At 37.8% G+C, this 27541-nt stretch overlaps 2 protein-coding genes across 3 annotated transcripts; both read right to left on the bottom strand.

Moving 5' to 3' along the window:
* Positions 1-6: 6 nt before the first annotated feature.
* CCDC180 (coiled-coil domain containing 180) lies at positions 7-23409 on the bottom strand. Its single transcript, XM_035555241.1, has 36 exons — positions 23234-23409; positions 22172-22254; positions 21526-21635; positions 21301-21429; positions 21022-21132; positions 19932-20027; positions 19512-19675; positions 19200-19319; positions 18444-18523; positions 17671-17759; positions 16845-16967; positions 16421-16594; positions 16051-16166; positions 15185-15311; positions 14908-14947; positions 14569-14804; positions 13795-14012; positions 12989-13164; positions 11815-11995; positions 11145-11291; positions 10726-10870; positions 10389-10505; positions 9882-9980; positions 9123-9236; positions 8377-8576; positions 8092-8171; positions 7155-7284; positions 6515-6589; positions 6159-6225; positions 5253-5394; positions 4720-4880; positions 3775-3912; positions 2591-2702; positions 2242-2347; positions 1605-1743; positions 7-443 (listed from the first exon to the last, which is right to left on the bottom strand). Exons 1-36 carry the CDS (start codon positions 23272-23274, stop codon positions 312-314), a joined length of 4518 nt encoding a protein of 1505 aa, XP_035411134.1. The 5' UTR covers positions 23275-23409; the 3' UTR covers positions 7-311.
* Positions 23410-24396: 987 nt separating this feature from the next.
* On the bottom strand, positions 24397-27259 carry SURF6 (surfeit 6). 2 transcript variants are annotated; one of them, XM_035555228.2, is made up of 4 exons: positions 27098-27259; positions 26438-26650; positions 25740-25831; positions 24397-25300 (listed from the first exon to the last, which is right to left on the bottom strand). In XM_035555228.2, exons 1-4 carry the CDS (start codon positions 27189-27191, stop codon positions 24632-24634), a joined length of 1068 nt encoding a protein of 355 aa, XP_035411121.1. In that variant the 5' UTR covers positions 27192-27259; the 3' UTR covers positions 24397-24631. The 2 variants fall into 2 exon arrangements, with proteins under 2 accessions (XP_035411121.1, XP_035411123.1); XM_035555230.2 differs by having other exon boundaries at positions 26444-26650.
* Positions 27260-27541: the final 282 nt, after the last annotated feature.

Here is a 27541-nt window from a genome sequence, read left to right as displayed (position 1 = left end):
CACCAACAATGACTTTGAACATAAGCGTACGTGCCAGAAACACTGTTGCAGGACTACAGTAAAATGCAGCTGTAAGTACATACAACTTTGATCTGTTTAGAGCAGTATTCTTCAATAACAGAAAATTAGTAAACAAAAAACAAGTTAAAAAGAGAATAGGGAGAGCTTGAATAACGATAATAATGTAATTCACCATTCAGAAAGCAACTTACATTCCTCAGTTACTCCAGCAAAGATACAGTATGATAACTTTTTCTCTGTTAAAGAGTACTTTTATTTGTCGAATAAGAACATTAACACGATTTGACTGATCACATATAGAACTGCTTAATCTTCTGGATGGACTGTTTCCACCAGTTTTCCCAATGCTGAACTGTCACCAGCTGAGATGTACTTTCTTTCTTGATCTGGGCAAAGTGCTGCTCAAGTTTACGTATGTATTTCTGTAGAAATAACAACAACAAAAGAAAAAATTAGTAGTAATAAGACATAATTTTACTTTGCCTAATTCCAAGTCCTATTCAATATCAGATGATTGCATGCAGGACATTTATTTTCTGCCTTAGACAATAGAAATATATGAACAATGACTTATTCATTGCCTTCTTCTGTGTTCATTTTAAATACTTCTGAAATTCCACTATCTACAATATTTAAATTTTTATAAAATGCAAGATCTTCATCTCATTAGGCTCCTATGATTAAAGAGGTACCTTCTTTAGAGAAGAGAGAGGAAGAGGCACGCATCTCAAAAAGAATGTACTCTGACTCTTCCTAGGACTTTCTAAGTCATCATTATGAACTGAATTATTACAAAGCTGATAAAAAGGTACTTTACCTAAACAAAAACTTGTGAACTACCACAAGAAACTCAAAGTACCTTTATTACAGAGTCTGCACTACACATTCAGGAAAACATTACTGTGGCATGTATTTACTATATGCACACAATCAGTACTCTACCTTCACTTCAGAAGTGTACTGTAACCCATAACTATATACATAAAACACTCATGCAAACGTATAGTTTTAATGGTGTTCGCTTGTTGACTGTGTATTTTATGTTTCCCTATTAAAAATATATGTTTTTAAAATGAATTCTCTTCACTAGGAATAAGATTAATTCCAGGACAGATGTGTAAACACCAGTAATTTATTCCAAAATGATTTATCATAAGAATACTCCCCTAATTGCTGGATACTACTGTTTCACAAGCTAGAGCCAGTGCAAATCAGAGTCTCAGCTGTATTGAAATGGCATTGTGTAGATATGGTGACAGTAACTACTTTCTGAATTGTGATGCTGGTGAAATACATTAAATTTCTGACACTATCCATGCTTCTCTGCTAAAACAATTCCTCAATGTAATGTATCTGAACGAGAGGGCTCCCTGAAAAACCAACTGTCTGCTTTTTGACATCACAAAGAAACGGACAACAGAGTGGATTTCTACACATGGTGAATATGACTTTAATGTCTGAAACTGTTACGTGTATTAAAAACATACCTAGCTATAATTTTAATCTTAAAACAAACAAACCCACAACAGTAACAGCCTCCCCCCTACCCTGCACTTCATAACAGTCCTTTCCCACAGACCAACCTTATATACAGCATCTCTTGCTTCTACTGCTGCTATGTGACCCAGCGTAGTCTTCGCTGTTGTAACTGATGCAGTTTCTTTGCAGATAATATAGTCTGAATTGTCTGTAAGAGTGGTCATGGGTATTCCTGGCCAAGTCCTTAAAAAAAACAGATCAAACCAAAATAAAAACCCATGAGAGAGAACGTTAGAAGAGAGCAGATCATATTAGTTCATACAACATATTTTAAATGTTAAAGATTTTTTTTAGTACAACTTTTTTCTTTTAAAGCCTCCAAAGCTCTGCACAGTAAATAGAATCCATGTCTTCTGAGTGAAAATACACAGTATATTCCACAAGTTTGAAAATGGTCAAGTGGTAAATAGTGGTAAGCAAAGTGACACAGCAATAAAATTTATATTAAATTGCTTTACAATATAATACATAATTCACATTAATCTGGATCGATTGCTATTCTTTCTTTAAAATCATTACCCATCCAACCTGCCCCATTACTGGCTAAATGACCTCGCTAAAGACAAGCATATTATTCAGCAGTTTTAACAAGCGGAGCAAAAGACTTACAAGGACAGTGTCTGATGTCAGTTTAGGGAAGAAAAATTGAATACAACACTGTTCAGCATCTTCAAATATTACCTGCTCCCACGTTCAATTAACTGTTCAGCTTTGCAGATTTCTAGAGGAAGTCCAGCTTCTTTACGACGGATTAACATGGATGTCTTTTCCCTTGGTGTTTCACTATCTGAGAGATAATATAAGATACACTCAGCAGCAACAAAACATGGGCAGTCATAATATTGTTTTGAAGTATTTATATACAGCTAGATGCTCGTCACTTTCAAGAAATAGCTTTGCATTTGCGTTCATGCAAATTTTTCCATTGAAAGAACTATAGAATACAAAAGTCTCCTCTTTCTAGGGAAAGTCTTCTGCAGTCTTTGAGAATGGAGTAGTACTTTCAACAAGCAATTTCATCTTTACTTACTCGGTACTTGTATGTCATCAGTCGTGATACTTTCATCCAATTCCAGAAGCAGCTTTTCTGTGAAGGCAGCTAGTGCAGAAACAAAGTTCTGAGCACACTCAATAGCACAGTCCTGTTGGGACATTGGATACAAGTGAGAGGAATTCCTTTGATAATTTGATCTCATCTCCATTTAGTTTAGCTCCAGAAGAACTACACAACTCTCCAACCTTGATGCTTTGCAACAGCTGCAGATCACAGACATAAGGCTCTCAATTGCACATAAAAGGATCTAAAAGTGTTTTTCTGCAGTGTTCTCAACATTACTTGATTACCTAAGATAATGTATAAAAAGTTATAGAGTTCTGGGTATAGTTGTCCTGTAATTGTATATTTGGGTTGAGCATTTAAACCTGATAGAAACAGCAATCTGTAAATGCACCCTCCTGCCTGAGCAAAGGCCATTTTGGAATTCAGGTACTTTGAGCAGAAGTGCTTTCACCAGATATTATTCTGAAAAAGGTTATGTTTGTTTCTGTGTGTGTTTCAGAGCTAAGAGGAGGAAGTATTACTTAGGAATTAAAAAAAAAAATAAAAATCTGCAGACAGTATAGAATTTTCAGTAGGTGGCCTGAGAGAACTTAAAGAGCTTTACTGCTGGAAAACTGACTTTCAATAACCCTAGATGATGGAGCAGGAAATGTGTGTGGAGCAGGAGTGTTTTGATTCTTGAGTCTCTCCTGTAAAGTTTTGCTTATTCGAGTTCTTCATCTTATATGGAGAAATGCCAATTACTTATGCTAATGAAACGCACACAGAAAAAAACCTTCCAGGCATCTGTCTTCTGCAAGTGAAATAACTAACCAGAGGATGTCACTGTTATGCTAAATGTAGACTCATATCCAACAACTCTACCAGTAAAAGAGGTCATCACTTGCTCAGTATGTTCTATGAGTGATACAAAAGATCAGTTAGATCCACAACAAATCGATGTGCTTGTACATGCACATATGCATTTATGCATACATTGAACTATGTTTAATATACATGTGCTGCTGACACATAACTTAAAGATACCGTGTGAACACTAAAACTGAAAACATTTTTCAGTTTACTTTTGATGCAGAGAAAAAACCTATCCAAAATCTGTTCTTTCCAAATGCAACATCTATCAAGCTCATATTAAGCCATGGCTTTATAGTTACCCTAAGCATCTCTGTGTTGAGATGAATAGCATCAGCTTGGTCTTTTTGCCTTTTTGATTCCTCTTGGCACAAAACTTCCAGCTGAAGTAAGTTGTCTGGATGCCCCAGGGAGGGACATAATTGATTCTTGTGCACCACCTTTAAGTAAACACATAAGAATGCTTTCTATAATGAACGTGCAATTGAGTCATAATGAAAAAGTAGTAAAATCAAGCATTTTATGTCACAACATTCAGAAAGAAAGAAAATTTGGTCTATTCCTAGGCTGACTAAATAAACCTTGCAGTACAGTATATAACAAATTGTCTATCCGTTGAAGAACAGGGCCTGATCTCACCTTGTTTATCATTTTCAAGTCATCACAATTAGTAATGCCTTTACCAAGAGGTGAACATGAAATTTTTATAACTTGATATCTGTATTTTTTTTCTGAATTTAACTTAATACTCAGAAGGACAAAATCTGAAAATACTAACTTTGTAACGTTTTCTGCATGCTCTCCATTATGATTCTGTTATCAGAGCTGATATTACTGAACAAAATATACCTTTTTAAAAAATACAATAATGATATTTCATTGTCCATATGCAATAGTACCTACAAATGAGATAGGCATCAGTGCCTATACTGTACGAACTGTATAGCCATACCACAACGTTACCAGCTCTTAAAAAATTTAAGACCTAAGAGTGAAACCACAGAGTTGTAAAAGATTACAGAGAGGAAGCCTAACGTTGGAAGCAGTCAGAGAAAGGACTGAGTTACTAGAAATACAAAGTTTACAGTAGAGCTGCAGACTAACTGCAAACACAGAAACAAAATCTGTGATGAGGTCAGCAGTGAGTGATAAAGCAAACAGTGAGAGTAATAAAATGAAATTTTATAATTCTGATGCGTTTAGCATTGTTTACACTGGAAGCATTCCAGTATGTCCAGGATACGTACCTTCATGCACTCCCACTCTTCTAGTTGCTTATTGAAGAGGTGCTGAATGTTACCAGTGGAATTGCTGAGCTTCTGCTCATGTTCTTTTAAAAGACTATCAACCGCCAACTGAGAGACGTAAGGGAGTTCCTCTTCAAACAACTTCAACTGATCCTGAAATTCTTTTTGGAAAAGGTAGGGGTGTTTATGCAACACAGAAGCAGTCATTGTAAGAAAAGAAAACCCAGCCAAGTTGAATGTATACTGCCAGGATCAAACAAGTTGGAATTTTCTCTTTCTGCCCCTAACAGCCCTTTTTCTAGGTCCCATGATTACAGAAACACACTTGCCAAAAGATGTTACCCTGTATAGATCTTTCAACTTAGTCCAGGGCTCTTTTGCCACACTCCTTGTAGTCAATAATATATTAAAGAGGTTACTGGCCCAATTTCCAGTATTTTACTGGAATTTAACAGGAGTTTTTCCACTGGGCTACATAATTCTTGATTCATTGCAATTTTCAGTGAAATTAAGTCTTAACTGAATTAATTTACCTTTAAGACAGGAGTTGTAGTAATCATCTGTCTGACTTTGGTATGACAATAGTTTCTGTCTGAACATTTCTGCACAGCGTTCAAATGTCTCTGGAAGATCTTCAGGCATTGTCATTTGATGCTTCTCTTTTCGGTAGAACTCCTTTCAGGAGGTAAAGGTAAAACAGAAAAGGGGTTGATAACACATTCAAATAAATCACACCTACACATATAACAGTAGCAGGGATATATAAGGCTGTCAACCAGCTTCTTGAGATCAGTTGCCTTCCTTTGCCTGCACTGTATCAGGAGCTTTAGTTTTCTTGCCTATCTGCTCTTTGAATGGGTAGGGTTTTTGAGACTGCAGTGCAGCTTAATTGCCAATTCTGAAAAGATATCAGTCCTCTTACTACTGTACTGCTCTTAACTTGGGTATACGTATTCAAATATTAGTTATTAAGATGGCATTATAATCTAGCAAGTCCTAATAAGGAATGTTCTGATTATAGATACTTTTAATGATGCTTCAGTATACTTATGGCTATTTGGAAAATCTATTGAAAGGTGGGTATGTGTCACAGCTTCATGTTTCAGTCTGATACTTTCTCTTGATGCCATTAGAATGAATAATATTGGAATTGTCTTGCCTTTGCAATTGTTCTTCTATGCAACTAGATATGGGTGTTTCTGCTTGTCCCTGTGTATTACACTGCCCCAGATTCTGGAATGCTTAGTTGATGTTTATAAAGAACCCTGTAATTAAAAACACTCCGTGTCAAACACTATTTAAAAATTAAATGCACTGGTGAAGAAAGTAAAGTTTTTGGATGGCCATCCAAACATCATAATATAGTTATAAGTTATTTATCTGACACAGTAGATCTACAACAGCAAAAATGACTGAAGAATATTGTTTTTTTTTCTTACCTCAGCAAGACAGAGCAAGTTGTTATTACCTGTCCAGAGAATATTCATAATAATCCCCTTAAAAGTACTGAAAATAAAAAAGTAATAATAAAAAAAGACAATCATAGTGTATAAAGATCACATTGGCAATATTTACAGTTTTTCGAATCTTTTGTTCAGGTGCATTTTAGTACATTTTTTGGGGCATACGCAAACAAATACTCTGAATCATAGAATCATTTGGGTTGGAAGGAACCTTAAAGATCATCTAGTTCCACCCCCTCCCCTGTCAAGGGCAGAGATAGGTAGGGTTGGTTGGTTCCCCCCTCTCCCCAGCACAAGTGATGAATTTCTTTCTGAAGATATACTTGACTTACTCAGATTCAGGAGGCTTCTCTCCAAATATTTGGTATCTCTTATCATTGAGAACTGGTCTAGTGTATTTCTGTATGCTAAGAAGGCAAAAAATTAATTTGAAACTATCCACAAGTCATTTGCTTCTCTCTACAATTTTTTGAGTCAGTCATGTGATGGATAAGAAATAGAAGAAAAATGTGAGAAAATGTAACTCCAAAACTAGTATTACATGAAAATATTTTTTGATGAAAGAAAAACATGATTCGCTCCTCAGTGGCTTTTCAGAAGCTTTCTGTTGTTTTCACTATTACACTGGCTCATTTCATCGATCTGTGGACCAAGCTGAAGATATACTATTTAGACACTGGACCCCCAAATTAAGCCATATTCATTTAAAAGTCTATATTTTAACAAATTCACAATACAAATCAACAGCCAATGAAACAGGAGAAAAATGTTTTTCCATCCGAAGTCTGAAATAAAATGCAGAGCTGATCACGAGGACATAAGTAGGGAAGAGATTCCAAATTATAATCACAAGTGGAAAGAAGGCCAATACAAATAAGCATTAAGAATTTCTCAAAGAACAGGCAGCATACAAAGTTCAGGTAAATTTCTGCACAGGAGTAATTTTAAGTGAAATTTCTTTTCACATCTCACCTTCCTCTTGGCATCCTTTTGCTAACAGATGACTTCTTGGGGACACGAGCTGCATACCTGTAAGTAGCAGAGTTCTGAGGACCTCCATCAGGTACATTTAAGTGAGAATTCTTCGGTGTGGGAAGAATTGCTTTATATTTAATAAAAAAAGATGAAGAATGTTGTATAAATGACAACTGAAGTCTTTCTTACACAGATATGCAGTTTGCATTCTCATTTAAAATGCTTCCTCACAACATTAAGAGGACAACTGTAGGAACAATCATTTCTTACAGACAAAACTGAAGTACCCTAGCAGCTGTAACAGTGATAAAAGACTGTCCTTTGAGGCATGAGCAATACAACTGTGATATAAAATATGTGGTAGGTGGGATGGGACTTAAAACAAGACTAATTCAAGGAATAAAAAGGAAAATGAGTGGGCTACATCCATAGTCTTGGCTGTGAGGGCAATTTTGGAATGCAGAAGGGAAAGTATTTTTGGAAGTAGCTGGTGGAATCAAGCTCTGGGGAAGAGAGATGAAGAAACGGGAACGTTAGGACAGGAGCAATTGGGGTTACCTCTGCACCCATCTTTAAGTCAATGATAATATATGACAGAAAGGACTCCTGATCCCCTACATATTTTCATGACATCTAATTCTTTTCTCTGCCTTTTTACTTTTGCTATAACAAATACGGGTACTTTGCTACTTCATTAAAAAAAAAAAAAGAAAGAAAAAAAACCACTATCTCTTTCTGCAGCTTTCATTGGTTAAGATCCAAAAATCATCATCTTATTGCAAAGTAAAAACAGCCAAGATGAAAGTTAGGATGCACAGTCCTCCCACAGCTAGCATGTAAGCCAGTGGCCTGGAACAAGCTGGACCCGCTCAGTAACATGTTAGAAACTACAGTTTAGATTAATGTAAATAAATTAAAAGAACTGCTAGCATACCTGGTCCTAATGAATGTGAGAAAATATTTCTGTCCTGATTTCGGTCTGAAGATTTTCTCCAGGATGACTTAATTCTGAAACTAAACGAAGAGCTAAGTGGCTTTTGAATACCCTGCTACAAGTTCTCTACTCCCACCAGGTAATAAGTGCAGCTAAATTTCAGAGATAATATTCAACTGCTAGGATTACATTTACAACCAACGGTGCAAATATAAGTACCTTCATGGGGTAACTAATTGCTTAACTGGAATTTAGGAAAATATAATTAGGCAAATAAATACTCACTCCAGTAAATTTTGGATAACGCTTACTGCTAAATCATCAACTGCAGACTTTCCCATTCTGCTTGGATTTAACAAAGGAAACTTGACAGGATCCAGCCCCATCATCGTCAATATTTTCTCATCTCTGAGACACTCTGTTCGAATGGCAACAGCAATTGGACCTTGTAATGTAACCTCTGCTGCAGGAGGGGTAAAGTGCTCCTGAAATGGGCAGAAAATGAAAGCCTATTGATTGTAGCAGGCAAGTAGTATTAGCATTACATGTAGTTGCTGGTTACGAAAGCAGATCCTGCAAACAGACACTATTTTGCTCAACAGGCAAAATAATTTTAGAAGAAATATTACAGCTACGCAACTCTGTGACATTTAGAAGCAAAAACATTCGATACAGAAACATCCTATTCCATCAAAATTTTTAGGACACATTTGAATTTTTTTCTTTTGGACCCATGAAATATGTAGCTATGAAAAGTGCTACACCTTGAAAATAAACTCTTGCAAAGGACTGACCAACTCTTTGTTTTTGCTGTTTTTGACGTTTAGTAATCTCAGTGGTGGTGACTGATCCAATCAGCTCTGTAGAAGGACTGACCTAAGGTTACTGTGTCTCAGACATCCTGACATAATGTTATACTTTTCTTCATTTGAAAATTCAAAGCACAGATTCTGAAAAGCCTTTAAAACATATACAGATTAAAAATCACTCAAAGTTAAATAAAATGTAGAGAACTGAAAATACTATCCTACATTATCATACGGCCTTCTTGTATCGACTAGCAGGCAATTGAGATACTGGCTCCTCTTTTTCAGTTCCTTCAACAGTACTTTGGTAAAGTCACACAACTCTTCAGAAGCCAAAGCCTGAAAGATATGTTAATACAGGTGGTATTTACTAAATCTGAGATTTGAGATATGCTGACTCAGTCGCATACAAGTTCATTTGAATCTGTTCTGTCACCAATTTGTTTCTGCATATGTGGAAGCAATGAGAGCGTATAGAAACTGAGGCTTTTGTTTTGCAAGCAGGAAAGTAAGTACAGGACCTCCCTGAGCAAAAATTCTACGGTAAAGTACTCTTTTCCTCACAGCCCCCCCGATGCGTACAAACATAAGTCTGCCTCAAGAATATAGTTGCTTATTTAAAGTATCATATAGGAAGACTGCCTGCTAAATGCAGGTGACCGGCTACTATTATAAAAGTTTTTGGTTAGCTACCAAAAGGTGGTACATAAATTCTGTGCCATTGTATTTTATCTTTGATTTAAATTTTATATACATGTATACACACAAACACTTTTTAAAATACACACGCATGTATATAACTCTACATACTTCTGACTCTGTACCATTTTTACCATTTGGGGTTTGGAGATAGTCACAAAGTTGTTCTGTGATTATAACACATCATGTCAATTTGACTACATGGTCTCTGGTGAGTACTTCCAAAAATATATAAAAATGCATGGTGAATCAAATTAATACTATTTCATGCTGTTTAGAACTTACTTCTTTATCTGCAGTAGAGTGAGCACAAATATCTATCTTCTGATGGAGTTTCTCCAGGTAGGATTTTAATGTCACTGCCTGCAAATTGGAATTTGCTACCTAAAACCAGAAACACATTGGTGACATAAAATCCCATTCAGGGGAATTTCAGAGCCTCCACTTTGAAACCACTAGACTTGTTAGTAAAAACACTCAGTCACTAGTACTCAGAGGAGGAGCTGAAAACAATAATTCACAAAAACAACACTTCATGTCCTTTACTGCACCACACAAAAATGCTGGTCTATTCAAATATACATGCTCAATGTGCTGCAAGACCACAATGTGCTAGTGTAGCTGCAGCTGTAGTAAAGCCATAGTTTAGGATGATAACGACAGAAAATGGATTTGAATTGACACAAAAAGTTACATAAGTCCACTCTGAACTCAGCCAAAAATCTCCTAAATGTAATAAAAGACGAACAAATAAATTTCATTTGAACAAAGCTGTGATGTTTCAGGTTGTACCTCTGATTTGATTTGCAGCTGTAGATTTGTCAGAAGCTGCTTGATCTTCTCCATAAAGACTCGATTTGTAAAGAGATAACGGAACTTCGTTTCAGCCTGGTTGATAAGTTCAGTAGCCTTAAAAAATGTCAGAAACAAGAGATGGGATAATTTGTTTTCACTTTTTTCAATGTAAGTAATAGAACTTACCATTTCTACTTATTTTTTCCGTCATGTAATTGTCACAGATTTAACTAGAACAGTATTTATAGTTCCAGTCTGGGAGCAGGCAGATCATAAATCACATTAAATATGCCAATATAATCCATAACTTGAAAGAGTGAAGCTCTGCACGCACCTGCTCCAAGCAGCTCGATTCCATTTTCTCCATATCAGCCATGATTAACCTTTCAAATGAGTTAATACGCTTACTTTCTTTCTGAAGATGCTTGCTGAAAGACTGTACCTCCTCAGAAGAAAAATTACCTCCTTCGCAAAATAATCTGAAAGCAACCAGCAAAGTCAAAAAAAATGACTATGAGTCTTCCTTTACTTAACGAGTATTTTAGCTGAGCAGTACTTAGATATCGAAACAAATGTGATGAAAACAGTGGCTTAACATGTGGCTTAACAATTAAGTTTTTTTTTTTGTACAAACATATAGCAAAACAGATGAGTAACAAAAACATTAATTTTACTGTTCTGCCTATATAACAAATGCTAATACCCAGAAATAGATGACTATTTATAAACATTCCTCCAGAGAAATCTCTATACCTGCAAGCTTTGAGAAAATCCACATTTGAATCTCTTAATTTTCCTAAAGCTTCCTCCAAATAGTTCCGATAACTCCTCAGGGAAACCTGGATGACTTCCAGATGATTAAGGAGCTCTGAGTGCAGACTGTTGCTGAAAGAAACTAACCTAACAGCCAGTAATAAAAGAAAGGGAAAATGCATTGAAAAAGGAGTGCACGTTATGGTTCAGAAGCTGCTGGTTACAAAGACATCAATCAAATCTGAGAACTCGGGAATATTTTAGTATTCTGAAAATAACTCACTGAACGCTGATTGTTTTGATGAACATGCAGACAACAGCAAGCAGCTGAAGACTGCCCTTCAAAACCAATTAGTCAATTACTATTACTGTACAAGTTCAATAAAACAGATAAAATCTAAATAGATCAAATATTTTCTACTTTAAGACTGCCATCACCTTGAAAATATTTGAAAATTGTCATACATTCAGCAGCGATTTTAATTTCTTCATAGAGAAAGAAAACAGAAATTATTTTCATTTTTATAAAGTTTCACGAGGCTGAAGAGTAATAATCACACAGATAAGAGAGACTCAGAACACAAGCCAGGAACCGGGAACATCCCAGAGAGCAATCAGGAGTGTTTAACTCTGGAAAATTCACAGCCAGCAAGACCTGAGGCACACTTACTTCTCAGTCATAGGAGCACTGAGGAAGACTGATTCCATGTCATGGATCTGAGAATTTAAGTTTTTGATGATGTCATTTTGCTGATCGCAAAGTTTGAGGAATTCAGCTCTCTCCTTGTTCAGAGCTTCCAGCACACCTTCACAGTGGCACTCTAGACGCTTTTCATGAAGTAATAGTTCCGCTGATAAGGAAAGAAATTTTACAATATGGTCATTATTCCCTGTTTACTATGGCGTACCACAACCACTATTATCAGAAGCAGCAGTAAAATAAAATGAACCAGATCTCAAAGCAGCTTAAAAATACTAGTAAAATAGACCAGATTCTGTTTCTTTGACTTTTCTCCTGTTTTTGACTTATGTCCCTGGCAGCTCCTAATCAATTCAATTCAAATCACAAATGCCTTTTGTTTGCTCTAAGCTCTTGTCTTCTTCCTTTACTTTTGGTCACTGCTGACATCTCCTTTATCTTTCCATTTTCAGTCTTGTAACGAAAGTAAAGGCAAAGGGTGGTTTGTTTGGTTTTAATAGAAATTGCTGTTCTTACTATTTTTGTGGGAAAAAAAAATCACTTTTGGTCTCCCTTCTGGAAAAATATTTGAGTAAACCAAGAGTGAGCAAATCAACCTCAAAAAAACAGCCAGGATTTTTCATAGTTTATATACTAAAGACCAACAAACCTGCCTTAAATCAATTCTCCCCCCAGATCCTCATACAAGACAGATTTCTCATTAGGGGCCAATCTGTGCCTGCTCAGCAATATTTCACACCGGTAATTCTTTCCTCTCCTGTATTCAGAAGCCCACCCTCAGCATTTCATTTGTTTTCTGTAACACTTTTTTTTCTTTTTTTTGGTACAGTGTAAACACCTGCTAAATGAAATGAACGAGCAGTCACAAGTATTGACAATGTAAACAATGTTCTACAACTACAATCAATTCATTGATCAAGCTATTGCTGAATATTTACAATAGCACAATTGCACAAATATGCATGAGCTATAGATAAGAAACATCTTTTTAAAAAAATGAGTAACATTATACCGAGAATTAGTACAAACTCAGTTGTTTCCTATTGTCATCTACTACAGACACCTAACACTGAAACAGATTTTTGTCCACTTATGATCATCTCTGAATGAAGGCAGGTAGTGCTCAGAGTAAAAAAGTAGGTACCAGCTCTAACATTGTAGATATTTGTCTCTATATTCTCCTGCCTTTGCTGATGCAAGAGAAGATGCTGCTGAAGTTCTGAATTCAGCTCCTCTTTCTTGGCAGCTACAGTAGCACAGGAGTTGGATAGGGACTCTGCAAACCATTTCTCCAAGTGTTCAAAAAAGCAGCAGCGAATCCTATGATTAAAAAATATATGTTACAGTGAAGAACAGTGAGTAATAAACAAAAATGCATTAAATATATGAACTCTAAGAATTTAACTTCCAGCTACAGGAAGATATGGTTTCGTTACTATTTGCACAATACTGGTACTACTCATTTTGTCAACAGAAACTGTAAATAATATTAATATGACTGAGTCAGAAATCTTGTAATGTTTTTTGAAGTTCTATTCCTATTCTACATTAATGAAGGCTGAGATAAAAAAATAAAAATGAAGAACTAGGACAAAAGAACGGGAGGGTTTTTGAGCTGGAATCATACCACTGAGTGCCAGATATTTGAACTTCATGGCTCTGTAGGGAGTTGGGGCAAATTACCTGCCTTTCTGTACCATGTTTACTCACTAAATAAATTTCTGTACAATAGGAATGTTCTGTAAGAGGTAAATACTTGTACAGTATATCTAAGAGCAATGTATAAAGAGCATTGTCAAAAGTGTCTTTTATTTTTAATCAGTTAAAAAAAGAATGACATGAAAATATTTAGATAATTTTTGCATGTTTAGTCTAACATTTCTTCCAAACAGCTGAAATTTGTTTACTACCTAAAGGGAAAGAAAGAACATACACGAGTTTTGTACTAACCGTTTCTTCAGCTCTACAAGTATGGTTTCTTTGATAAGTACATGTTCCAGGTACACAGGAAGTGATTCTTTTTCCTCATACTTCATAAAATAAATCTCTCGGATGTCAGTCTTTTCTGCTTCTTCAGCTGCAAGAACTGTGTAAATGTTTCCACTAGAAGTGGAAAAAGTCTCAGTAGCAATTTCAGAGATTTTCACCTCGCTGCTCTTGAACACACCCTAGGAAACAACTGGGAATCATCAACTGTTACCTCTAAAACAACTATTTTAAAATAAGTGCATAATCACAGTGTTCAAGCTAATGTAAGATTCCTAAAGACACTAGAAACAATGTTGTTTCCAAATGTGGACAAACTCATACAGAGAATATTTTTGCAAGTCTCAATAGGCAGAATCATCAGTATTTTAAAAGGTTTCTGTTATGGTAATAAATTGCATTCATGTAACTAGAGACCTGAAGAACTAATACTTAGATACAAAGATAGACACATATACTAAAGCTGCTGAACATGTGGTTAATTTTTTTTTTTTTAAAGGATAAAAGTGGTGTATAAGGAATGTTTGTGAACTGTTTTATAGACCCATTAGTAGGATCTAAAATCCTGATGGTCCAGAAATAAATGAAAACAATAAAGACTAATGGGTGCTCTGTGTACAAACTAAACCTATTCTACTTTATTTTTTTTCCCTCAGCAACTAGACAACTTCTTATTTGCCATGATGTTGTGCAAAACTTCCATCACTTTCAAAAGTACTCATTTTCTTGTTCCCTTACCTGTGAAAAGATCACCCCCTGTTCTGTATCATCAGTTTCATCACTCTCTTGAAAAATACTCTCCCCATCTTCTTGTTTCTCTGTTTCTTTAGTTTCCCATGCAAAGATCTCGTTCTCAGCTATGTTTGTTTCTTCATTTTGTCGTTGAGAGCTATCCATCTTCTGATTTTCTTCATTTTCTTGCACAATACTCTCAGCTTGTTGCTCCACCAGACTTTCAGCTTCCAGAACCTCAGCTAATTATTTCCAGTTAAAGCAAAGTTTTACTGGTCATAATCCAAAGAAACACAGATTAAAAACAACCCAAAAAAAGAGTTATTTGTACCATCGAGGAATTACCTTGACCTTGAAACGTGGAGTCTATCTTTCCTTCCAAGTTCTAAAAGCAACGAGAACAATAAAAGAAAAAAATTAAGGATTTGCTTGCTTGCAAGGAATTCAGATTCCTTCTCAAAATATATCTATTTCATTGATATAAAAGCAGTTTGGTCCTATGGCCAAAGCAATGTTTCAGTTTATGTAACACATATTTTAAAGCTGATGTAAAATTTCCCCATAGTGAAAAATTAATACACTTGGAAGATTTTAAACCAAAAGAAGTTTGTCTTCTTTTTACCTGTTTGAATATTTCTTTTACATTAAAATATTTGCTGACAGATACACTGTAAGAAATCAATTCCTGCAAAATAGCTTCTGGGTAAGCTGTTACATTATCCACCAGAACTTTGTTGAATGTCTCATACCTGTGAAATTCAAAGTCATTGTTTAATACACTTGAGCATGTATAGAAATAAAATGAAATATGACTACTATGTCTTTAAATCCAAATCTAACTTTTTAATTGATATGATCGATCCTTCAGGCTAGGATAAACTATTCTACCGTATTTATTCAGCCTGAACACAATCACAACCTGGCTTGTTAGTAGGGATTAGTTCATTATAAATACATAAATGAGCAAAAGTTAAGAAATATTTACAATAAAGTCTTTCAGAACCTTCATTTTGGATGGGAAACCATTCAAGAAACATAACATAAAGATTACCAAAAGACTTCGGCTGAGAATTATTAGTAACTTCTATTCCTTACCTTTTGAAAGAGGTCAAATCTGTGAGCCCAAAGCACAGCTGATGGCACGGATTAACTTTGTGATCCCCACAATTCAAGAATCTGAACTACTGCTTCTACCTTCTGAATGAATAATGATCATATTGGCATGAATGACATGGTATACTACATACCAATACTGATCCAGCATATTTTTAAAACAGGATCAGTATTTGTTGGGTTTTCCTTACTCCTGCTTCTAAAGTGTAGTTATTGTTTGCCTTAACCTTGTTCAATATAGAAATTATTTTATTTTACATCCTTACAAGAAGTAAGGAGCAGTGTTTTCCTTCACACTAGAGCATGAATATGACCTAAATACAACCAAATTTCAAATACGCTTTACTTGCTAAGTTTGCACTACAAAATTCATACCTAGCTCTAATGTCATCCAAAGAAGAAAGGGCATTCTCCAAAGATTTCTTCAGCTTTTTTTCAGAGCTCGCTGTTCTCATTTTATCCAGAATTATATCCAGATTATTTTCCATCATCTAAGACCACATAAAAAGAACACAGTAGAAATGATTCAGTAATTATTAAAAAGCTTCATAACTATTTAGGATTCAAATAATTAATTTCAACCATGTATCCAAAAATGTACTGGACAGAATTAAACTAACGTAGAAAATCCAGCATAAATATTAATGATTATGTTTTTATACCAGGTGTTTTGAATTCCAAAGGCTTCTCTGCATTAAGAAGTCCTTTCCTTAAATCATACTACATTCTTATTTTATGTTTATACCTGTATTAATTTATTCTGTTTCTGTCTGCATTCATCTAGTTTCTTCTGAAGTTCACCTTCCTGCTTGGACAGTTTGAGTTGATGGACATCCCAGAGACTACTGGCCTCTTGAAAATAGCTGTACAGGTCTCTACAGTTCTGCTCATTCTGTTTAGCCAGCTCCTCAAACTCTCCCTTAAAAAAAAAAAAAAAAAAAGATTTAAGTGAACTGGTTACTGTTAAACTGTTTGCTGGAAGTTGCACTTACGAACTCTTCTTGAATCACATCAAACTTGTTTTATGTATGGGATAGGTATTCAATCACACTACAGACCTCTTTCTAGTATGACATCAATAGCCTAAGATGCACATAGCATTTCAGGCAGTAGCACATGAAGAACAGAATATTCCCAAACAGCAATAAAAATAGACGTAATAAACATACATCCATATTCTTCAGTTCTTCTTCAAACTGACGTTGTAGTTTCTCAGTCCACTGAAGTAAGTCAGAATTCACAGTTTCTTCAGCCTCCTTTTGTGTGCAAACATTCAGATTCAACAGTTTATTCTGAATGAGAAAAAAGTTAAGCTATTGACATGCATATAATCTAACATAAAATATTGTGTGACTTTTAGAGAGTATGGTTAAACTTAGTATTTCTTCATTTCTTGTGAATAGATAGCTCCAGAAATAGCATCCAATAACGTTACTTTAAGTTGAACCTATACTATCCACGTGTAATCTGAGGAGTTGCTATATTCATCTTGTTAGCAGGTTGATGGTTCCCTATTGTACTTTATTAAATCAGCTTTAGAAAATGAATGCGTACTAAAATTGTTTGTACCTCAGGTAGCTTCACTAACCAGGTTTCACAAAATGTTTCACAGAGAAAGATTCAACCCTCAGATATCATATTCTGGTAGTAAGCAGTACCATTTTATTTGGACAAAGATAAACTTAGCAGAGAGGAGAAATTTCTTCCAAGTTAAGACAGATTCAGGAAAAGGGTGAGGGTTCTGACCCTGAGTCCTCTGCCTAAACGAGGGACAGCATTTCTTTCATTACTGGCAGTTGTTATTGCTTTTACACATGTCCAGTACAAATACCACAAGCTACTGTGAAACAAAACGGACAATAGGTTTTCTAGAGGGTAGAACTAATTTAACTTATCTCAACATTTGCTGGATCCTCAAGCCCATAGTACTGCAACAACACATTGTATACTATTACCAAGAATCCTTCCAAGAATTCACAAAGCTGTGATACCGACCTTGTATAACTGCACTTCTGCCAAACATTTTTGCTGGACTGTCTCATGCTGGGTACGAATTTTCATCATACACTGCCTATTGTGGGCATCTGAAGGATATGGAAAAGAAACCACTGTAAAAATGTCATTATTTCTCAGTGCAGTGTGAAATGGAAACATGAAGGAGGACCTGTGCTGAGCCTCAGCACAGCCAGTGTGCCCCAGTAGTGTCTTCAGACTGGTATGATATTATCAGTCAGTAAAATGAGACATTATTTCTACAAATCTTTTTATCATTATGCTTAAAATCAGTGAGTTATTTATAGCCACTACCGACATCTTTGCTACAATACAGATTACAAACATTAAGAGGGCACGTGCTCTGGCGAAGCAGAAGGTAGACACAGAGGGAAGGCATACTACAAGACAAAGGAGTAATCTCATATACTTCACCTTTTATTCTACAAGAGATAAGAAGTATTTTTCCATGACTGAGTACTGATCTGGACTAGAATAACCTCCTTTTTTTCCACAGATTTATTCTAACCAAGTCAATTCCTACGAGACCTTGCCAAGCAAACATGCGTGTGGTGGCAAAAGGGAGGCAATGCAACAGACATCTTACTGGGGTCATATTGCTAGCTCAAAGCAACTTAGGTACATGGGCAAACAGGGAACAAAAAATATTCCAAAGATACTTTCAAACCACCAGTCTGACTCATTACTGTTGGAGAAAAAAGAAAGAACTGCTTGAATTCCAGACTGTTTTTGTGATTTGTGATTTCCCAACTTACCCATACTTTTGTTTAAATTCACCAAAGAATTGTACCATTCATTAACTTCAGCTTGTGTGCACGCTGGAGGCAACAAATCGCTATTGAAAGAGGAAACAAGAATCAGATCTCTTCAAATATAATCTAGTCAGTTAAAACTATGAATCAGAGTAACCAGACTACTCTATTTCCTTTGCAGCCATATCAGCAATGAAAATAAAACAAGATGGCTACTGGTTTTCAAGACCACTGTTTACTGACAAGGAACTGGATGTACCTAGTTGCTACATACATTATAATAGAAAAACTGTTTGAAAATAGTAATATTGCAATGTGTTGCACCCAAACCATCTTATTTTTGTCAGAATAGATAGAATTCAAAAGTAGCAGTGTGAGATTTCTTTCAACGCTCCTTTCTTCATAATTGTACAATCTAAACTCTCACTGAGAAATTATGTGACAATGCCACCACTTTTTACGTATCCACCCATCCTTCTTTGTCACTTTCTACTAGGTTTCAAGTGTCAGTAAGGTTTACTTGTGTTTCTGCATTTCAAGCCCTTGATAGCCCTCTATTATTGTAACAGGTGCACTGGAAACCAAACATACATTTTTTTTCCATTAAAAAGAGCTTTACAGAAGTTTAGGCCCTGCCTTACTGCTGTGTTGTACAATTGTGCACTAAAATGGAGCAAAGTTCATTCTGTAGTGGAGCTCCCTTATTAACTCTACCAAGAACTCTACTTTTCTTTGTTACTGTACTCTCTTCTGTCATACACAAGGTGCTGCAGAATTTCCAGTCTCTTTTCATTAAGTAAAATCTGTCCATTTATCATAGTTTCCATTTCTGTTTTCACAGCTGGGGGATTCTGTATTTCTTCATTTACCATAAATTCTCTGTAGGGTGGAAGAACACAGTTAAGTAAGTATCTGTTTGGAAAAATTAAAAAAAAAAAAAAAAACTAACTTCTTTTTATTTTTTATAAGAGAAAAATAGTAAAATACTACTTTTTATAGAAAACACAAATGAACACTACCCATTTTGTGTTGTTTATACTAAAAAATATAATCTGTTGTAAAATTTCATACCTGAAACTCTGAACTATATAGTTCTTTTGTGTGAGCTTCCAGTTCTTGACTCTGTCTTGCCATTTCAATCGAAGTGATAATTCCCTTTTCATCTCTGATTTCATTAGATTAAAGAACAGCTTGGAAATTGCCCTCTGGTTAGCCAACAGTGCTCTGTTAATCAGCTGTGTATTAAAAAAAAAAATTAAAAAGCAGCATGTGACAGGAAAAAAATTGCCAGCTCAATGTCAAACTAAGGAAAAAAATACAAATGACAAAGAATACCCTGCAAAATAGAAAACACTCTCCTATAAGGCAGTAATTGATTGGTAGAAATGATGAATTTCAGTTTGAAAATGAGGAAATAAAAGGACTCTCAGGTATATTTCAGATTGCTGTCTTCTTACAGGTAAAACTGACTCTCAATGTAAAAAGACTTACCATGGCCTCATTGTTCATGAACCTGTAAATATCAGCTGATAAGAAGAAGGAAATTTCCTCCAGCATCACAGTGTACTTCCTTAGTACATCTGTTATCTGCACAATAAAAGAATAAAGAACACACACACAGTCTGTAATTGCTTACCTTAGGGAACTGACATTTCAATTATACCAGTGAAATTTTTTTCCTGGAAATAACTTCAATTGGCTGATATTTTGAGAAGTGAATATTAACATTGATTTTAATTTATTAGACACTGATTCATAAAAATAATTTTTAAAAATACATTTTTTTTTTTTTACTACTTGACTGATTTCTCTATTATCTCTGATTCTTGAGAGCTCTGCAGATAGGCTGCAAACTGAATTCGAAACAAATAAATAAAACGACTTCCCTTCTGAAATCTGTAGTGAATTCACCAATGCTTATTTTAAGCAGACAAGAAATTTATGAAACCTGATCATCTCCAGTATTTTTCACAGCTAATCAAACACAAACGTTACTGTTGGACCTATTCAACATATCTACATTAGAAGAGAGGACAAACTGACAAAGGTAGAGCAGACAACTTTTGTTTGCCTACAAGGACAAAGCAGTAAGGACTTTCTTATGGACTAGCCATTAATGTATCCAGATGTGTACTGTAACGTCCAGTTACTTTTATTGCTTAGGCTGAAGCTTACCTAACTCTATCATCTCTGTTACTGAAACCCAGCTTACCCAAACTAAAATTAACTAAGGCACGTGCACATTCTCGCCTTCAGAATAGAATCCCAGCAAAATAACATTAAGCCTGATGACAATTCAACCTAAATAACCCTGCAGAAGCACAAAAGCAACTCAGACATTCCTTGCATCTTTACTGCAGGTATTTGTGGAAGAAAAACACTTTGTAACTGGAAAAGAATGATTTTTTCCTGAATATTGAGAGAATGATATATTGTTAAAAAGGCAGTAATCACGGATACATCAGAACCTGGCAGACATCCTTGACTCCTGTGGAAATAAGCTACTCTTCGCTTTGTGTCCAGTATTATAAACAAATAATAATCTTATGCTTAGTTCACAGCTATTAAAACTACACCTCACTTTGTCAGTTCGACTCCATTCAACCTTTTTTAGGGTTTCATCCAATTCCCTTACGCACTTCTTTCTGGCCAAGGATTCCTGCTGAATGGTAATCCACAGTTCCTCCAAACCCTGCAAGAAGGATTTACTCTCAATCTCACTGAAAAACTAAATGTGAAAAAATGCTTTCTTTTCTTAAAACTACAGCAAGACATAGGAAGGCGTGTTACACTGACCATGCAGACAGCAGACAACAGGTATAATTAACTGAAGATGAGATAATGGCAAGAGCTGCCTTACTTCAATCGGGAAGCCTTCCACAGTAGCATCAAGCTCCATCTTTGTAAACAGAATTTCAATTTTTCTATCAGATTCCCTCAGTTTTGTCAAAAACAATTTTCCGGGCTCCAAAATCATGGGTTCTATTTCCTAAAAAAGTAAGGAAGTCAGTCTCATCTTTTGAACATTACCCCTGGACTTTAGTATAGTATTCTAGACAGTCTGGATCGCAAAATCTCGTCTTACCCTGGCAATGCAAGCAAGCTCATGATACATTAAGGTTACTGCTTCATCATGACGGCCTTTCCTGCGTTCTGACAGGAGTTCCAAGATATTGCTCCTGGTTTCCTCGGGAACTGTCAAGAAAGAAATTACGAAGATGAAGTTGAAAGCTGTTGCTGCAAAAAACTCAATGCATACACAATAAATCACTAAATCAACACTTTGACCTCTACAGTTTGTGCAGCAATTACCATGTCTGAAAGCTCTTCATAGGAAGGGAAATCTATGCAAATCTAGGTTAAAAGTAATATAGCATATTCCTAAGTTTCCTTTGACTTTATTGATTTGTGGGTTTCAGAAGGGTAAAAGCATGGAAGCTATGAACCAAGTTCAGGTATGATGCAAAAATTTGCAATTGCCAAGAAATAAATCTGCTTATATCATAACTACAATGTACCTTCTAAACATAACTGTGATTGATTGACAGTTTCACTTATTTTTTTTCTTCTGTGAGTAGACTCTGTCTTCAAAATTACATACAAATCATTGAAAAGATGTCAGGTCATTTCTGAGATTGATTTTTTACCTTATTCAGCTCAAATCACTATACGAATAGTGGCTCCTAAAAATGCAAATTAAAATATCTGACATTAAGGAAAATAAATTTTACCAACAAAATCAGGTAGGGCTCTGACTTCCTCAGCTGCAGTTACATCTTCACTTTTCCAAGCCTTTTGAAATGTCGTAGCTTCCCTGAAACAGAGAATAAAACTTGGAGTTGTACTAAGTAAGAGTACAGATTTGCAATTCGTATAATATTCTATTCCATTATCTTAATGTAACATTCCTAAATGCTCCATTCAAACTTTGAAGAACACGGTTCGAAGAATTAATGTTGCTGCTTCTCAAATGATTTGGACCAAGTAATCATTAATCCTCGGTTCATCACAACATCAGGTCTCATATGTTGGCATAAAAGCAATAAATGGTAGATTTGTAAACTACAAAGACATATATGTTATCTCTAAAAGGTATAATATATACAAACTGTTATGTAAGAAACAGCAAGAAATGTAGAAACAGACTTTATCTTCCCACTGATCTTCCTATCGGTTAGGGCACTGCGCCTCTTGACAGAAGTGGGAATAAAGGTGTCATTATTCAGCAGAAGAGTTAGGGTGAAAAGGAAGGAGGCACTAATTCATTTTTTTGCTTATAAATGCAGCTCAGAGCAGAGCATTATTAAATGGCAGTAGGAATTCCACTAAAGTGCGATTCAGGCCAACTAAATTTAGGAAAACTATTCAAACATACAGGAAAAGAATCTACTTAACAGTAAGAATATCATTACATAATCTTTACAGTGTAATCATGTAAGCCATTAACATAGCTTAAAAATAGAGTTCAATAATATGTAATTGGCTGTATCAGATATACAGCATAATAATATATATGGGCTTATATCTAGATTGATTTGAACAAAAAACCTGTAAAATAGCTTTTAAAAAGAAAAGCCATACAATATGTAGGCCATTACAAATATTAGCGTGCTAATTTGCATTTTAACAGGCAGCATCTCAGAAAATTCATTTTACAACTGGCAAAAGGAGAAAAGATATTATAAGCAGTTAGTGCTGTGACCAAGAATTAGGAAGCATCTAGTTCCCAGGACGAATCTTAAAACTTCATGCCTACAGTCACACAGTCAGGTGTGTCTGCTTCTGTTCTATACCTGCATGGCGATGGCTTTTCTGTGAAGTCTTTGTAGGGCATTCCTCCAGCCCCCTTCTGCTGGTTACACGGTAACGGCCCTGCATCAGAAGTTTCTGAATCCCTAACCAGAGAGACGCTTTTGCTCTTTATAGAACCCCCAGACTTCCTCCTTGCTTCATCCAAAGAGCGTACTAATTGAACCTTCAAAAAACCATAATCAAAACGGTTAGAATTCCTTCCAAACCTACTGAACAGAGAATAATAAGAAAATAATTGATAAAAGCAGTGGAGCAAAGGTGGCAGGTTAGAATGTTAAAATAATAAATGCTATTTAGCACATGCATAAAATTTTTCATCCAATACTATTTTCAAAATGAGAAAAAAAAAATCCTGTCCCTCTCAGGGGAAAATTGGAGCAAACTGAATCGTGTGGCTGGAGAATGGTTAAAAGGAAAGTCAATAACTGAGTCAGAAAAACCCGTCTGGCTTACTAGGCCTTGTCTTTTAATGTTGTGCTATGATTATGATTCTGCCTTTAGTTAATATGTCCTGATATCCAGTGGAGACACACGAACACTCAGATGCACCAGGAAGGACGTGCTGAAGACGACAACTATTTTCTGCTAAAGCAAACAAAACCAGCAAGGCTGACATTCACCTCTGGTTCCCCACCAACACTTTAGAAACCAACAAACCAAGCAAGAGAACGCTCAGATTTTGCCTGTCTCTTTCTTTTGCTATTCTTTACCTGATCTTCAAAGATCTGTGTGTAGACTTCACCGTGGGGAACGAGGCGCGCAGCCCCCACCGGCTGCATGGGGCCAGCGCTCGGATTTAGCAGGGAGGAGAGCGACCCTCTGGGCCCCAGCGCTCCCGGCAGCAGATCCACCCGCCTGTCCCGCAGCTCCAGCCTCCGCTCACGGAGCAGCCTGGCAGCTCCTTGCTCCTTCCCTGGCTGCTCCGTGCGCTGGCAGTAGGAGGGAAGGAGCAGCAGGCCCCGTTGCCATGGCAGCGCAGCAACATGGCCGCCAGCCCAGTCAGGAGCGGGCCGCAGCCCCTCACAGGGCGCCTCTCCCCAGAGGGAAGGGAGGCCGACGTGCTTTTTCAGGAAAATAATTAAATCAAACCCCATCTGAAAGTGTCTCCACAGGACAGGACAACTAATTAACAGACACACACGAGTTTGTTTGTTTGTTTTTATTTGACTCGGGTAGCCACGGCACTGACTGGCACGCAGGCTGGTTCCTCAGACACCGCCTCCTCCAAACCCCAGCTCCGGTTTGGGCACCCGCAGCGCAACCAGCGTCAGGCAGACACACCGAAACCATTCTGCAAAAGCTCGTTATGAAAACCCCACAAGCAGCCCTTCACCACAACTCCCATGGCCAGGCTGCAAGCGCTAGCTGCCTCTCACCCACTACAGGCCGGCTTTTTTCAAGTCCTCTGGCAGAACGCGACCTTTCTTCCGGGCCTTGGCTTTTTTGTGCTCTATCTTCTCTTTCTTCTTCTTCTGAATGTTCTTGCGGCGCTTTTCCTGCCGCTGTTGCATTCTTTCTACCACTTTTTCTGTCCGCTTCTCCCACTGCTTTTGGCGTTGTGCTTTGCGCTTCTCCTTATGCTTCAGAGCTTCCTTCAGACGCTCCTCATCGTCACGAATCTTGACTCCTTCTGCCTTATAGAGAAGGTTTGTCCATTTCATCTTGTTCTCTAGCTCCTGAGCTTTCTTCTGGTCCTTATCCTTGAGCTCCTCCAACTTATTCTTCCTAGCCTCCAGCCTGGTCAGCAGCTGCTTATAGTTTCTGCCTGTCAGGGGAGTGATTTTACCTTTCACTCCTTTCCTCTTCTCTTTCTTCTTCTGGATCTTGTTCAAATCATTCTCTTCATGGACTTCAACCCTGTTAAAGACAATCTCAGCTGTACTCTCTTCCTTTTTGCTCTGTGGCTCTACAGGCACATCCTCAGTTTGCTTCTTCTCCATTTTTGCCTTCATCTTCAACTCCTTTCTTCGGCGCTTCTTTCTCTCCTTCTCATACTTTCTTCGCCGCCTCTTCTCCAGAACAGAAGGGGGTAATTCTTTGGCATCATCCTAAGAAGAAGGATGGACATGAATCAGGAGCCTTACAGGGACAATACGAAGCTGGAAGTGGGATGTATTTCAAACCTCTTGTTAAAAAAGCAGTACTTAAGATGCTGTGGGCTCAGCTTTTAGAGATAATAAACATAGTACATGCATTTCAAAACCTTTACTCCCTCTGAGCATCCTATAGCTGTGTTCCTTGCAGACTTAGTGCCTTTTCTTCTTCAAATATAACCAGAGGCATGCGCTGCTCCAAGCTAAGTGCTACCTTTTCATGTGTTTTTCAGGACCCCAGAATACAAGCAGGACTCCCAGCAACACTTACAGGCACTTCCTTAAGGAACGGAATTACCTCAAACCCTAAACCTCATCCCCAAGTGCCATGGTAGCCCAGGGAGAATTCATACTGCACACACACACATAAGGGTACATATTAGAGTTCTCATACTCGTCCAGAAGCTTCTTTAATCTTCTCATGAAGTCTCTGACGCAAGAGATTTATTGCAGAAAAAGAAGTGGAATCGAGTTCACTTTTTCCACCTGAAAATAAGAGGCAGAAAATAAAAATACTGGAAAAACAACGCAAGCTAAACAAAACTATTTTCTATGGCTAGGGAAAAAACCTGTGAGAACTCTCTGGAATTTCCTTTCTTCCATTCATAGAGTCTAATGAAAACAAGAGTGTCCACCTTATTGGTTTATTTAGAATTCTCCTTTTTCCATCTACATCATCACTCAACGCTGCCAGCCCTGAGTAGCTTGGCATGCCCTGTAGCTCCCAAACAAGAAGGGATAAAAATACCAGGCTCGTGGAAATAAAGATGCCGACTGCATCTCTCCATTCAGCTGTTTCAGATTCATAATGGGAAGCAGGCATAGGATGATACAGACTGTATCCATGCGATAATACCCAGAAGCTACCAAGTACATAAAACCCCCCTGCAATTCCTACGAAGTGCTTGTAATTCTAGAGAGCCACCCAGTGGCCACATTACAAGTTTCTGCACACAGAATAAGCTAAAACGCTTTCAAGGCAGCTGGATTTCTTAAATGCTTTCCAAGCTATACACGTGTGAAGCAAGCGAAATGCAGCCACTTCAGCTCAGGCAACTTTAACCTGACCACAGACAGCTCTGCTATTCTTACCTGTACCTGAACTCTCATTTTTGTTGTGCGTAACACCTGGTGAAGATGATTTGTTGGCTCGAGGGGCTGCTTTCTGTCCTGTAGCAAGTTTACTGGCGTTAGAGGCTCCCTGTTTAGCTGAAGGAGCATTTGTCTTCTCAGGTTGCTTCTTGGACTTCCTTCTCTTTTTTTTGGGCGGTCTGCTACCATTCTCTGCCTGACCTGGCTTAGATACTAGAAGGCAAAGAAAAAAAAGAAAGAAAAGACTGATGGTTGGAGCAGATGATCTTGAAGGTCTTTTCCAGCCTTAATGATTCTATAATTAAGGAAGACTGTAGTTGCAATCCCGGTGTCCAACGTTGTAATGGTGTAACTCAATCATGAAAAATGGCGTATTTTAGGATTTATTTACACGGAGCCATCCGCGTCGACCACTTTAGGAGTAACCCCGTTTTCCCACATCCAAGCACCACGCGTGAGGGTGAAGGGAGACCAACGACTCGCAGAGCGGCGCGCGCCACAGGTGCTCAGAACCCCCCCCCGCTCCACCACACGGGCCCTGCTCAGGGACCAGCCCCAAGCCAGCTCCCCCGGCCCGCGCAGCGCCTGACGGCCGAGCCCCGCTCCCCGCAACCCGCCCCGCGGCGCCGCCACGTCCCTCCCAAACCACCCGTCCCTCACCCAACTTCCTCTTCCGCGGCTCGGGGCCGTGGCGCACGCCGACCTTCCTGGCCAGGCCCTGCAGGTAGCAGTCCTGGGCGGCCAGGCTGGCCATGCCACCTCCGGCAGCGTGCCCCTCCCGCTGCCGCCCCGCCGGAAGCGACGCCACCACGCACAGCAGGAAGTGCCGGCAGCAAGGAGCGGTTGCCATGGCAACGGCGGCACTTCCGGGTTGTGGCTTCCTCTCAGGGCCTACCCGCAGCCCCCCCCGTCCCCGTCCCCCTTAGGCCCAGGGCTGGCGGCCCCCTCACGGAGCTTGGGGTGGCTGGGGCGCGGGGGGCACCGCTGGGCCCCTTCTGGCTCCGAGTTTTGGCACACACAGAGCACAACGCCCGCAGAAAGCTGCTCCTCCATTAGCTCGCCCAAGTTTCTGTCAGGGACGGGGCTGCAGCTGGAGGGGTTTGC

Source organism: Cygnus atratus, chromosome 19 (assembly GCF_013377495.2).
Source record: "Cygnus atratus isolate AKBS03 ecotype Queensland, Australia chromosome 19, CAtr_DNAZoo_HiC_assembly, whole genome shotgun sequence".
Taxonomy (NCBI): Eukaryota; Metazoa; Chordata; class Aves; order Anseriformes; family Anatidae; genus Cygnus; species Cygnus atratus.
The sequence above is the reverse complement of the archived record's forward strand: the minus strand, read 5'-3'. Positions and strand labels throughout refer to the sequence as shown.

What these genes read in the sequence shown, in the direction of transcription:
- CCDC180 (XM_035555241.1), bottom strand. Translation starts at nt 23,274, where the DNA reads ATGCCCTACAAAGACTTCACAGAAAAGCCATCGCCATGCAG. An exon ending in AGCTGCAAATCAAATCAGAG is followed by an intron (nt 9,981 to 10,388) that starts GTACAACCTGAA and finishes TTCTGGTTTTAG; the next exon opens with GTAGCAAATTCCAATTTGCA. An exon ending in AAGAGTGGGAGTGCATGAAG is followed by an intron (nt 3,913 to 4,719) that starts GTACGTATCCTG and finishes GTTTACTTAAAG; the next exon opens with GTGGTGCACAAGAATCAATT.
- SURF6 (XM_035555228.2), bottom strand. Translation starts at nt 27,191, where the DNA reads ATGGCCAGCCTGGCCGCCCAGGACTGCTACCTGCAGGGCCTGGCCAGG. An exon ending in AAATGAGAGTTCAGGTACAG is followed by an intron (nt 25,832 to 26,437) that starts GTAAGAATAGCA and finishes TCTTATTTTCAG; the next exon opens with GTGGAAAAAGTGAACTCGAT. An exon ending in TTAAAGAAGCTTCTGGACGA is followed by an intron (nt 25,301 to 25,739) that starts GTATGAGAACTC and finishes CCTTCTTCTTAG; the next exon opens with GATGATGCCAAAGAATTACC.